General features: G+C 38.3%; 1 protein-coding gene across 5 annotated transcripts; it reads right to left on the bottom strand.

Moving 5' to 3' along the window:
• Positions 1-50: 50 nt before the first annotated feature.
• Positions 51-14,345, bottom strand: zup1 (zinc finger containing ubiquitin peptidase 1). 5 transcript variants are annotated; one of them, XM_088625841.1, is made up of 13 exons: positions 14,112-14,345; positions 11,711-12,290; positions 10,912-11,010; positions 9,748-9,827; positions 6,530-6,656; positions 5,796-5,909; positions 5,569-5,678; positions 3,548-3,716; positions 2,611-2,799; positions 1,475-1,640; positions 1,132-1,295; positions 491-711; positions 51-240 (listed from the first exon to the last, which is right to left on the bottom strand). In XM_088625841.1, exons 2-13 carry the CDS (start codon positions 12,267-12,269, stop codon positions 193-195), a joined length of 2,046 nt encoding a protein of 681 aa, XP_088481967.1. In that variant the 5' UTR covers positions 12,270-12,290; positions 14,112-14,345; the 3' UTR covers positions 51-192. The 5 variants fall into 5 exon arrangements, with proteins under 5 accessions (XP_088481967.1, XP_088481965.1, XP_088481969.1 ...); XM_088625839.1 differs by lacking the exon at positions 14,112-14,345 and adding an exon at positions 13,813-13,975; XM_088625843.1 differs by lacking the exon at positions 14,112-14,345 and adding an exon at positions 13,813-13,975 and having other exon boundaries at positions 6,530-6,653.
• Positions 14,346-14,406: the final 61 nt, after the last annotated feature.

Raw genomic sequence — 14,406 nt, 5'->3', positions numbered from 1 at the left:
GTTCTTCTAAAAACAGTTCTTCAGAGGAAATATAACTTTTAGACTACCAATGGAGTAAAAAAGCCAAGATTTATTTAAGTTAAAAAGTATATAATATTTCAAGTAAGAATCCATATCTACAATATGAATACCTTTATACATACATTAGCAACTGAACTTTTTCCTGTAGACGTAAACGGAGCTGAACTTGACTCAGGGGATTTTCTCTGCACATAGGTTTCTTGAGCTTTGAAGTCGAACCTGTGGTAGTAAATAAGAACAAAGAGCATTTGTATTATGTAATGTGGACCAATTACTCCAAGTTATAGTCTGTACTTGCTTACACTTTCCTTTTCAAAGTTAAAATTGTTAAATAATACCATAAAGCATTATTCTTCAAAATAACTAAGATCAAAATAAGGAAGATCTGAGGAAATCTGAATTTTAATGACATTTTATGAATTCATATTTTATGGATATTATAAAGTAGATTTGACACAAAAAAGGTTACTTGTTTCTCTTCTGGGGAAAGCACTCCCTCTACTGCCACCAGCTGGTACTGCTTATGCTTTAATCCACTGGGGAATCTGCGGAGGTGCCTAAGATTGCCAGGTCTCAGGTCATTTCCCAAAAACCTCTTCATGTCCTCTGAAGGGCAACCTGGGTCAAATATTAAAATACAAAGACTTCCATTCTTCTTCTCTTCAATCCCCACAACTGAACGACTATGACCTGCAGAGACAAGAACAATTTTAAGCTGAACATAAATTTTGATCAGCAAAGAAAACGAGAACTGTTAAAAGTCAATAAGAACAGACGAATGTTTTGATATTGTAAACAGTTCAGATTGCATCACATTTGGTGAGAAGAGCACAAACAAGTAGCTAGTCCACCTAAAACATTCATGAACTCTCTAACTAGTAGCATTTCTTTTTCTGAAGTACTGCAGAGAACTGAATTCAGAGTACAGAGACTTAAAGGAAAATCCTGGTTAACCTTATTTCCTTGCTAATGATGTTAGGTTTATGAACCTCGTATAGATCTGCAAGCAAAAGTTTCTTTCCTTCGGAAAACAGGCATTTTTCCTCAAGAACTGAGTTTACTTATATTTTCAAAGGATGTGCACACCTTCACTTACAAGTGCACATTTACCTTGGTGCTGCAGGTATATTGGAGGCCTGGTGGTCTGGACAACCCTGGGAGGAAGTCTTGCTGCTCTGCTTGTGGCCACAGAATAGTAGCTCCTGACCCACTCAAAGAGCCTGGGATGGGTGTCAGAGGGGCCTGAGGGCCGGTGGAAGTCAACAATGCGACACCTGTTGAAAGAAATCAAAAGAAATCCCTCTTATCGTTTTAAACATGTGCCCATTACTCCTGTTAGAACTGCTCTGTTTTAACTGGCACAGCCTTTGTTAGTCACTGGTCCTTGCTCTTGCTATAGTGTATAGCGTGCACTTGCTGTTGCACCTCGCCCGTCTCGTGAAGAGCCACTCACTTCACCCTGAGAGATGTCAGCAGAGAATAGATTTCGGTGGCTCCTATCCAGGCGCGCGAGCCCTGCAGCTTGTGGTTGAAGTGGTAGGCTCCCTGGGGATCAGCACCTTCTCTCCAAGCATCTTCAATCATCGCCTGCACTCTTGGAATACATGGGACTGCCCCGCCTCCGGAACAAAGAACGACATAAAACCAGCACATGTCACCGAGTCCCGTTTTCAGCTTCGGTGGTAGAATCGGTTCATAACATTTCTCAAGAAACTGATAAAAGATATCGTTATTGTTGAAATAATGTTGAATAACTACTGAATAACTCTAATCAGTTATCCACCCGTGTCCTGTTCAGGTTTAATGGCTCAAAGTGTAAAACACAGGTTGTATGGTTCAGTTTTCTGTTTTTTGAGATGATTAAGCATTGTGAAGCGCAGAAATTGAAGATGTAAATTTCATATGCGAGAAAAGCCCAAACATTTCCTAAAGAGAAACAATTTTTTTAAAGCAACTGGTTAGTTAGGCAGTACGAGTGAGACCCAGCACAGTCTGTATTTCTCCGGTATAGTCTATATAAATACAGTGCTTCTTAGCATTTTGCTTCCAAACTTTTATGGAGAAGTTCTCTCATCTTCATCATGATGCTCAGATGATTCTTACAATGTTGTTACTTAAGTACTGTTTTTATTAAATACACAACTGCTGGTTTTCATTCCTGAAGAACATAATTACCTAACTGAAGCTTTAGCCGAACTACTGTATACGTTTTTTAATTGAACACTTGCAAGGTTTTTTTTAATCAGAAGTTTAGGATTGTATTTTATTTATAAAATACAGTCGTTAAAAGGCACCCCCTAACATATTAAAGAGCTAAATATAGTCAAACAGTTTAAATTATTATTAAATCATTTTTAAATGTATGGAACAAAAGCCAGCAGGTGTGTGAACCTCTAGGACCTGAATTGGGAATCCCTGAAATAAGAAACTAAGGGCAACCTGTTAGTAATCTGTGGGGAAATACTGCCACTTTGGAACTACAGCCAGAAGATGTACCCTGGAAATAGTTTCTTTTGAAGTTACTAGATCAGACACAAATGTAACAAACATCTGAAATTGATAAAGCGCACAGAAGGAGATGCAGATTACATTTGAGGCAGTCCTTGTACAGATCCATCTTCAGAAGACAGGACAAAAGCATCTGGAAATTCCTGTAGCCACATCCCCAGCCCTTATCTCCAGCAGAAGAGTGGAAATGATCTGTTTCAGCACAAAGCCACACATGTGCAGTGTCTCTTCCTTCTCTCTGATAGTATTCATATAATGCTCCAATTACACCTACAACATAAAAAAATAATATTTCACTGAACCCTGGCATCATATATCCCAGAACCAAATTCAAAAATGCCTATTAATAATTGATAAACTATGAATCCAATAATATGCACACAATGAATCCTTACCTTAATATATATATATATTCTATGACTTGTTTTCAAAAATGGGACTGAATTTCAGTTTTAGAAGTTCAAATGATTCTGTTCACTGTGTGGTGCTGGACTGGCATCCTGTCCAGGGTTGATCCTGGCTGGTGCCCACAGCCTGCCAGGCTAGGCTCACCAGGACCCTGCAGTGGACTACCTTCTTATAGAACTTGGATGAACTCTTCATGACTTGGGGACTATTGTGAAGAGGGAACTATTTTTGAATACTTGTTGAAAAGTATAAGAAAGTGGAGTGCACTTAATTCCTAAATACTGCATTATAATCGACTTCATTTCATTAGTGCTTCTATAATTAAAAGACATAAATTCTGGAAATTTCACAATTTTACAAGTACCTAGCAATGCTTTTTTCCTTGTGAACTACAAATGCAATTTTCTTATCGAAGACACCCACACGTATTTTGTACCCGTACAAAGACATTTATCCTACATTTCTGAAATTGAGGGGGAAAAAAAAAATCAAAATCAATATTTAATGTAATAACTAGGTTGCAATTCAACAATTTTTCAATATAAAGGCAGCTGACTGTACTGCAAAACCGTCATTTAAGTAGGTAAATGTTACTGTAAATATTACAAACCTGATGTCCTTGTTTTCCCGTCATCTACCCCAGAAGCTAAGGATTCCATCATTTCTGCTTTCCTTCTGTGGAACTCAACAGCTGTCATCTGGCCACGGGACACCGCCCTCTCCATGTTCCGAACGTGCTGCTTCTTATATCCACCACTGCCATCTAAACCAAACTGCGCCTGTCACAGAAAAAGGAGCAAATAGTTCTTAATCGTATACATCTACAGAAAATGAATTTTGGCTCATCTGAATATTAAAGCAGGGAGCTTGCAAAAGTATTCACAACCTTTGTACGATGTCCCATTTTGTGATCCTATAAAATAAGGCTGAGTTTTTTTTAACAACATTTTATTCAAAACCTGAATACTCACTCTGAAAACTGAAGACTAAGGGTAAGATATGTTGTAGTAAATACCAGCAAAAACTAAAGGAAAAAAAAATCCAGAATTTGTTGATTACATCAGCTTTCAGACCTATCAACGCAATATTTGGTAGAAGCACCTTTGGTAGCAATAACGGCCTCAGGTCTTTCTGGGTAAGTCTTTACCACCTACTGACTTTTTTGTTGATTATTTTTGGCAGATTCACTCAGACTCTCTCACGTTGCTGGGGACTGCTTATAGACAGTAGTTTTCAGGTTTTTCCCACAGATTCTCAAACAGATGCAAGTTATGACTTTGACTGGGACTCAAGGACACTCCCTTTCTGATTCTTAAGCCATTCCAGTGTAAGCGTGATGATAGGCCTTGTGCTTGTGATTGTTTTGCTGAAATGTGCATTTTTATTCTAGTTTTAGGTCTGAAGCAGGTTTTCCTCCAAGCTTTGCCAGCACTTTGCTCAGTATATATCAGTCGTGACAAACTTACATAAGACTGTTTCCCATCTCAGCAACTGAAATCTGTAACTCTATCATGTAATCTTTAACTCCAGACTGACATACCTAAACTGCTTCTATCATTCCCAGCTGCTCAGATTGGAGGAACATCTTAATAACAGCTTAATCTAGGCAGCATCTGGGTGCCTTCCATTTCTTACTGACTGGATTTATCATATTTAAAAAGGGACGGGATGGTGGTGCAGTGGCTAGTTCTCCTGCCTCACAGCACTGGGGCCTCAGGTTCAGTTCTGGACTTGGGGTGATATCTGTGTGGAATGTGTATGTTCTGGCCATGTTCACAAGGGTTTCCTTTGCGTGCTCTGGTTTCTTCCAACAGTACAAAAACATACTGTTAGCTTAGTTGGTTTCTAAGAAAACTGGCCCTGGTGGAGTGTATGTTTGTCTGTCTGCCCTGCGATGAACTGGCTTCCCGTCCAGGCTACACCCTGGCTTGTGCCCTTGCTTGCCAGGATAGGCTCTAGCTCCCCCCCGACCCTGAACTGGTCAGAAAATGGATGGATGTTCTAAGAGATATTCATTGTCTTTGAATATGCCTGTGTATGGCCTTCCTGGTTGAACCAGGGAACCAGGTTGCTTAAAATTAATTACCTGACTGAGACTTTACAGAGATTTGCTCTGAAATTATGTGAACTGCTATTATTAAACCCAGACAGAGGCCACTAAACTAAATGTATGGCTCATTAAGATACGTTGGGGAATATTAATTTACTGCGGGTTTGTCACAGCATAGGGTTTGGAATACTCATGCAATCATGACTTTTCTTTGACTGCTTTGTACAAGTTATGTACATAAGAAATATACATTAATTGCTACTTCAGAGTGTCACGACTGCAATCTTTAAAGCGACAAATTGTAAAAACATTGCAGGGGTCTGAATACTTTTGCAAGGCACTGTCGTGGGAAAAACAGAGCCACAGCATTAAATACTGTATGAAGTGTTTTAAATAAAATGATCAATGCGTCTATGAACTTTTTTATGCGACAATATATGAGTTTAACGTAAGTTAAGATACATGAAAATAACTTTAAAGCACTTACAACAACTGAATGACTGAAGTCTCACTCTTCATTTTTTAATGAAAAGAGTGTGTGCTCCAATGCAATGCTATGTTGCAGATTAAAACACAATAACCTGCAGTTTCTTGAATTCCTCAGCTTCTCGCCGTGCCTCTTCTTTTTTTCTTTGTATTTCCTCTTCCTCTTGTAGCTTCATGGCCAAACCCAGATCGGAAGGGGCATTCTCTAAAAGAAAATTAAATCAAATACAAAAGAGCTGGAGAATTTTAATGACTACTGTCTTGAGAGTTTGCATTCCCAAAAGCTCAGCTATTAGTTTTTCATCCTGAAAGCACGCTGTACCTGCAACCATGCTGTTTTCCACAAGATGGAGGTCAACATGTTCCTGCAGGATGATGCTATTTCTGAAGATCAAGGAACAAAAAGGACACTGGTACAGTTTTTTTGCTTGACTCTCTAGAAATAAAAACATGCATATCTGTTAATCAATACAGAACTTTAGTGCACAGAAGATATGAAGTTATACAGTAAATAACACTCAAAGTATAAATGTTACATTTTACTTTATGTTAATGTGAATAGTTACAAGGACTAACAAGCAACAACACAACAAACCACTAAATTTGTATTCACTGCAGCTACTATGCAAATGGAAGCATGTGTTATTTCAGTACTGATTTGTACAGTACCTAAATCCCTTCTACTTTTTAAAATTAGTTTATGCCTTACAAAGAACCACTGCCTTCTAACAAATCTTTTAGCTTTGATCCTCAGAGTACCTAAACTACAAAGAGTGAAAGTCTACCATATTTGATATTTTTTAATTTATATTTTGTTGTCCACTGCTTTTATTGAGTCTTGCCCACAGTTCTGTCCCATGAAATTCATCAGCGTAATTAACATTTTAAAAAACAGAAAAAATTAACCAGTGGAATGTTTAGGTCCTTCTGCTCAAACGGCTATTCTTTAAACCTATTCTGCCAGGAATGTATACAGTAATACTAAGAGGGCAGCTGAATACTGAGCTTCCACTTTAACATCCATCACACTTACACTACAGGAATGCCCATACATACTTGAAGTTGTATATTTTGCATTCGCTGAGTCACTGGCTGAGCAGTATGCTCCTGAGAGCTCAACTGGTTCCTCGTCTCCATCAGGATCCTGGAGAGCCATGCTTTCTTCTCCCGTTTTCACTGCCTGCTTACATATAAAATAAAATTTGCTCGCTGATCTAAAACACCACTGGCAATTCCAAAACCGGTTTTATTTTATTTATTTTTTTACTTGATTTGCAGGGCTTTTCCAACTTGTTTTACGTTTTGTTTCTTAGAGAAGGGAACATATTGACAGATCTTCAAAACTAAAAAAACTAAATTAGGAACTATTTAGCATGACACAGGACATTACAGTGCCTTGCACATTTTTAATTTTAGTTCAGGTGGGTAGCTGCGTCAGCATATGCAGTCTGCAAAGGAACAAGTAATAGGTTTATTCCATGCTGAAAAGAGAAGAAAAAAAACACAACGTTTCGGCCTTGGAAGCTGTTGCATTAAAGCCTTCAGTCATGGCAGTTTGAAGCCGCTATTAATCTGGTATACACCCCAGCTACTCCAGTATTACATAAATCAGTGGTTCTCAAACGTTTTGGACCAAGTACCACCCCTAATCCGACCAAAGCATCCAAGTACCACCTACAAGTCATCATCTCATAGGAACCCCAGAAATTCTCAATGACCAACATGAGCGGGCGTGCACTCACACTCACACATACATATTATAAATATTATAATAATAACACTTTAAAGGTGGCTTCGCAAAGTGTTTTACAGAAACAAACAGTAACAACAACAAATAAAAATAATAAAAAAGCACCATTTCAGTAAGAAGGGTGAGCCTGTTTAGTCGAGCAAAGCAGATGTGAATTAATTTTTCGAGCCTTGATACAATTCACAACAGAGTCTAACAGATTTTAAATCGTCAGGCATTTTCTTGACTGCAAAAGTCTTGCGGTGGATTTTGCAATGCGCCCATTCATTTCTGCAGCAACCTCTCCAATTAATGCATTTACACCGCTGTGTCGGCTTGTCATCGCTCTAGCACCGTCTGTACAAACTCCGACACATTTTATCCAGTCGATGCCCTTCTCTTCGATAAATTCATTCAGAAACTGATATATGTGCACTCCTGTAGTTCCTGTTGGTAGCTGTTTACAGAACAGAAAGTCCTCATGGGACATGCCCTCAAACTCGTATCTAACGTAAACGAGCAAGTTGGCCAAATCGACTACAGACTCATCTAATTGCAGTGAAAAACATCTGCTCATCTTAACGCGCTCTATCAGCATACTTTTGATATAATCCTTCATTTCAATAGTTCTATGAGTGACTGTGTCTTCCGGTGGGCAGCAGGTCGAGCTGTTTAGCAGCTTTTTCTCCACACATAATACATGTCAGCTCTTTTGCCAACGGTAAATAAGGTTCTTCAAAAATAGTGTGGCTTACCTGCTTTAGCAATCCGCAAGCTTGCATTTTTCTGCGTTTCCATTTTTATTTCCGTATTTATTTTAAGTTTTTATTTCATGCGCATGGGAGCGAAACACAGAGACGCTCAGTGTATTTTTCTCAAATTAACCTAGAACAGTTCTTAAATATTTTTCTGTTATCTATCACGCTTTCCTGTGCTCACAAGATTACCAGCATTCGTAGCACGTATTATTATGCATTCCTGTACTTACGACATTGGCATCGTTCCAAAATCACGCACATTCTCCTACCTCCCTATTTGCTGGAGATACAGTAGCTTTTTTTTAAATACAATTGGTCACTTGCGTCCATAGCACGCATTCCTATAGAGTGGTATAGAATTACAGACTATCTCTTGTGTCCACCGAAGTATTAGCGCGCACTGTATCGTAGTACGTAGGCTGCGTATTCGACACGTACTAAAATACAAAATATGAAAACCCGTCCCGATTTTTCAGCGCACACGACAGTTCCAGGGTAATTTGGCGTACCACCTGGCGGCACTCCGCGTACCACTGCAGGTACGCGTACCACAGTTTGAGAACCACTGACATAAATTATTAAAATATGAAAAAAAAATGGAAAGGCATGAATGCATAAAAATTCAAACCCTTTGCTGTAGCAAACCTAAATTAATTTAGGGGCATAAAATGACCTCTGTCCGTGTCCAATAGTTGTTCACAGTATTTCAGAAAAACTATATATACACCTGTCCTGTCAGGGACATGCAAAGATTCAATCTCGGAGCTTTCAAAATAATTCAGGAATAAAGCTGTCTAAAGGCAGAGATCAGGAGAAAGGTATAAAAACATTTAAAAAAAACCTTAATATCTCTTAGAATGGTGAAGCAGAACATAACCAGTTTGGAGGCACAGACACTGCCTAGATCAGGCTGTCCCTCCAAACTGAGCAGCTGGGCAAGGAAGAAAACTAGTTAGAGACACCACTGTGAGGTAAATGCTGACTTTGAAAGAATTATGGAGTCCGTGACTGACATAGGAGGCAATGTCCAACAAAATCAACAATGTCCTTAAAAATATTTAATATCCAACACAGAGTTTGCAACAAAGCACCTAGGCGATACTGCAACCATACGGCAAATCATTGATTTGTGATTATTTTCTTCAAAATCTCTGGTCCCAATGAGGTCTGACACATCAGTGTGCAAAGTTGACAAGTCTTAATAATTAAACAATCAACATATTTTAGATTTTCCTATTTAGTTGTTGTGGATAGTTACAGTAACGTATCTTACCTTTAGAAGTCCTTATTGTGAGTGTTCAGGTTTTGAAGACGATATTAAATTTAAAAAAGTAAACAATTTTGTGATTTTACAATATAATGCGACAATATGAAAGGTGTTTTAAATCAAACCAAAAGACAGTCAGAAACTTTTACTACTTATGATAATAAACCCAAGCCAGCTTACATGTTTTGTTTGCATTTGCAAAATTGCTATCTGGGGCAAAGCTTGACACAGGAAACGAAGAAGAAAAAAAAAAAGATGTACCAAAGATTAACATGCTTCCACTATCAAAATTAACCATGATTGTGGATTAAAAAGGTTCAAAAGGTTATCAAGTACATCTACCAAAACAAGAACTTAAGGAAAACAAATAAAACATTACTCCTGGGACATTTTTTAATAAGGAAGTAAAAAGTTAGGGGGATTCTGTTGTGAGGATCAAAATATATGAAAACATATTTTAACAACATCTTTAAAAACTCATTATCTATGGTTACACTTATTATATTTTTTTCCAACTTACCAAATGATTGGTTGGTCCTTCTCTATCCTCTTTCTTTATTTTTTCTCTTAAAATGCTTTTAGATGTAAAGCACGGTCCTTCTAGAAATGTAAAGAAAAACATACTGTAATGCTGATATAGCCTTTTATTTTATTGTTAGAGAATATACAGTTTGAAGCTTGAAGAAGCAACCTGAAATGAATGAAAGAAAAGCAATACAAAATGGAAACATTGATAGGCTAAAGTGTAAAATACACAAAAAGGGATGTTGTGTTATAATTGTGCAATGCACAATTAAAGCCTCTTTCAAAGTACTGTGTATTTTGGTCACCACCATGCAAAACATTTTGCTGCTCTGGAGTCTGGAAGATGATATCTTAGGAAAGGGCTCCTTCAAGAAACAGCTGAACGAGATCCCTGGATCAATAAATTACTATTAATCATGATAAATTAGTTGAATGTCCTACTCTTATGTGTAGTCATTTTTCTGTTCAGAGAAGAACCGTGTATTTTCACTTCAGAAAGAACAGTGAAACACAAACATCAGGACACGAGTGGAAACTGATGGGAAGCTCATTTAAAACTAAGAACAGGAGGCACGTCTCTACACAAAGGATTGTGGGAGTATGGAAAAATCTACCTAGCCACAGCATTTTTTGAGAAACTTCTGGCTGTGATCTACTAAAAACCAATCAAACTAATGGACAAATGGCTTCCTCTTCTTTGTGAATTTTACGTTCTAAAACGTTTGAAGATGTAAAACTTCCGGTAACTATTCTATCACTCCAGTAATAACCCAGTGGAGTCAGCTGTACAGACCAGTGGATGAATATAAAATTATTTATAAAACTGTAAATAAAAGAATGCCAATAATTTCTTATAATTTACTGTTAAACTGACCTGCACGCCAGAAACACAATGGATAATCGGGGCAAAAAAAACTACCCAGGAAAGAGTTGCAAACTACAAAAAAGACTAAATTTAAGACTGGGAGTTACATACTAGTTAAACAAAACTGACATTTTAAGGAACGTGCAGGATCCGAGAATCCTGAAGGGGACTGGAAAAGTAGCAGTTACCTAATGTTGAATCATCACCTGGCTTTCCATGGCCAGTACACTGTTTAATGTTCTATAAAGGACATACTAATACAGTATCTTACAATTACGGTTGTGCTAACTATACCTTCAGTGTGTTGTTCTTGTAGGTGGAGCTCAACGTGCTCCTGCAGAATGTAACAATCGGCGCAGACGAGGGAACACATTGGACATGGGTACATCCTCTCTTTGTAACAATAAGAATAACAAAAGATTAAAATACAAAGGACACATAGTTCTGAGCAAAATAGACAACATGCCTAGCTGCTAATGCAAATTGTCTGCAAAAAGGGAAACGGAAAGACCAACTTCTTGCACTTATGCAGTCATAAACTTGAAGAAGATTCCACGCTAAGAACCTACTACAGCTTTGAAGTTCAGAGACACCAAAGTGAACAATACTGTCAATACTGTTCGGTCCTATTGTGCTACAGGTTTAAAAGTACTGGATCAAAACTCCACAAAAAGCACTGAATGGGAAGAACTCTGTTAAATATCTACTTATCTATCCGATGCATCCCTAAATGCAATCTGCGTCACACTGAACGTAACTCTGTTAGCTCCTAATTCCAGGAAATGCAATCCAGATGACAAGTGTTTGCAGCAGAGTAACAAACACATACAGTAACAAACCTGGTGCCTGCTGGGAACTTCAAACCTAGAATAATGAATAAATATTCTAGAAAAAATTTAGAAGAAATATTATTATTTATGGCACTCTTCTTATTTGTGCAAGGCCTAGCTGTTAATAAATAACTTGCAGGGTTTTTTTTTAATTTCACACTTATTTTTCCTTCTTTGATCCATAAGGAAAATGCCAGATACACATGGTTAGGAAAGGAACTACATGAGAGACAAGCGTTAAAACGCTGCTATACAATACCTACCTTTCTTGGGTGAATGAATGCGTTTTTGTTTTGCCTTTACTTTTGGTCCTGAGCATTCCTTCGCCACATGCTCCCGTTCGGATGTACATGCTGCGTGACTCACAGCTCTTTCTGAAGCAGCCATCCCAGTTTCTCTCGGCGTTTGGGGGACTTTTGTGGATTCTCCTTGATCTTGTATTTTTAATCCATTTTCCTTCCATGTAAAAGAACCCTCTAGCACGTGTGCAGCATCTTGAGACATACCAACTACATGCTTTGAGTTCTGGGGACCTTCAGGATCGGATACTTCCATAGTGTTGTCCGTGTGGCCAGAGGTGGATGCTTCTACCACCTCTATATCCAAACCCGATTTAACCTCTGTCCAAGTGGAGGTCTCTGATAGCTCAGTGTTATTCTCCGAGTGGGCTACATCAATATGAAATAGCAGTTCATCGTAGGTCACACCTGACAGACAGCAGATCGGGCACCTAATTTCATTTTCCAAATGGCTGAGGAGGAGGTGAGTCTTCATGTCAGCTTCAGATAGCCCCTCCTCACCACAGATTTCACAAGCAAACATGATGTCAGCCTTCAATTATATCTGAAATAAAAAATAAAGCTGCGTGATCAGATCTTGCCACAGAGGTACACAATGACAAACATCTGACATCAACCTCTAATAGCAAAAATAATTTACAAAAACTTTAAATCCGTTAATAAAAAGCAAACAATGTAAGTGTCGTGCATTATTACACAAACCCTGACTGTACAGAACAAAAAGAAAATAAAGATTGAAAGATGACAGTATTTTCAACTTTTATAACATTATACCACGATGGGTAAAATTGGTTGGTTTTAAACACTGTACGATATATACCACAGTTCTGGCATAATTTACAAGTAGTACAAAATCTGTGGAAAGGACACAATACGTAGAAAAGGTTAGTTCAAAATGAATTGTCATTTGTGCAGCATAAAACACGACTTTCGGTAGGCCTAGGTGTTTGTATGGACATCATTTACATATTCTTGACACTGTAAAAAGCTCTGAAAGGGCAGTAAAATGTTAAATAATACAGTCACAGCTTAGAAATCATATCAAGAGATGTTACAGAACCTTAAAATGGTACAAAGCACAAGATGTCATTTACATTAAGTGTACAGCTTTGATAACCAAATAACAAAAAAGGATATTGCTACATTGGAATCTCTCCAGAGAAGTTACACTTAACACATCCCTGGGTTGAAGTAATGATCTGATCTGCACTGACAGGTTTAAAGAGCTAAACTTTTTTTGTTGCTGTTCTTCGGTACAGAAGACCATGAAGGGACTTCTTGCAGACATTCAAAATCCTCAAAGGCACTGAGAGTAAAGTTAACCAAGTTAACCTCATGGACGTCTTCCGAATAAAAACACACAGCAGAGGACACCAGTGGAAATGCATCGTGAATTGACATGAGCTGGAGTCCGTATCTTAATAATACTATTCCAAATAGCAATATTATTTTCAGACTTTTATCCAAAGAAACTTACAGATGCTTGACAAAAGGCGTTTAACAGGAAAGGGTTTATGAAATTAAGAAATGGATTACGTATGCAAAATACAAAATACGTACGAGACTCAAGGTGCAGTTGGACCAGAGACTGCGAGGTTTCATGGTCGTTTACATAAGCACACAGTGTATATTTCGGTCCTCATCCAAAAACTGAGTGTTATTCTGTTACATAAATTGTATACGTTTCAGTTCAAAAATATTGACACATGTAATCCGAAATAAGTACTTATCAGTAACTATGAACGAAAGAATAGAAAGTTTCAACAAATTCGCTCCTGAACCCGGACACCACAACATACTGTACATTGAAAATATGATGTTTTTAAAAGAAATCTCTTAAAGCTGAATCAAAACAAAACAAATAATAAAACACCGCGGCGTGAATGACAACAATCCTGAAGAACCAAGGCCAAGAGCTAACCGGGAATAACAATGCATAACAAAGATAAAAAGAATATAGTTAAGACTATTTCGCGCTTTTCTCCGGAAAGGTAGAGAAGCATAACAACTTAAAATCCTCTTTAAAGACACCGAAAGGTGCGCTTTAATTTGCCTCGCTTCCTCACCCTTCTTTCTCGTATTTCTACCGCTTTGATCGCCGCCGCTGTACACTTACTATTGCAGCAACAACACAGGCACTTGCGTTTTCATTTTCCATTCAGCCGACTCCTCTCTTCCGCACGTGAATCCCACCCGCCCGGGCAAGGCCGCGAGCCAATTGAGTGCAAATACGTCACGTCATTGGCCGTGGCCATTTGAGAACGTGGGGGTGACGTAATGCGGAATCTCGACGCTTGGGAAGAAATAGACACATTAACCCTCTCTGTGCACTGTTCGTACAAAACACGCTCTGTAGCATGCTTACCCTTTTATGTTATGAGTAAACCGTGCTCCGAGAGTATTCCCTGTGTTGGGAATAAGTGCTAATGTACTCCGTGTACCTCCTATGTGGTCAGGACGGGACTCTGGCGACTCAATGTCCCTGTGTGCAATGCTGAAGACGGAGGCATCCTAACCCAACGAGTCTATACCTCATACTTCTTTCATACTATTTCAAAATCTCGCATTGAAGTATCCGTAACGCACGGAGATGCTTTTACTAAATCCCTGATCGGGTCAGGCTTTTAAATTATGTTCTGCTTTTATTATAACACAGTGTC

This window comes from Lepisosteus platostomus, chromosome 3 (assembly GCF_059453375.1).
Source record: "Lepisosteus platostomus isolate fLepPlt1 chromosome 3, fLepPlt1.hap1, whole genome shotgun sequence".
Taxonomy (NCBI): Eukaryota; Metazoa; Chordata; class Actinopteri; order Semionotiformes; family Lepisosteidae; genus Lepisosteus; species Lepisosteus platostomus.
Note: the sequence above shows the minus strand (reverse complement) of the source record. Positions and strands in the feature narration are given on the sequence as shown.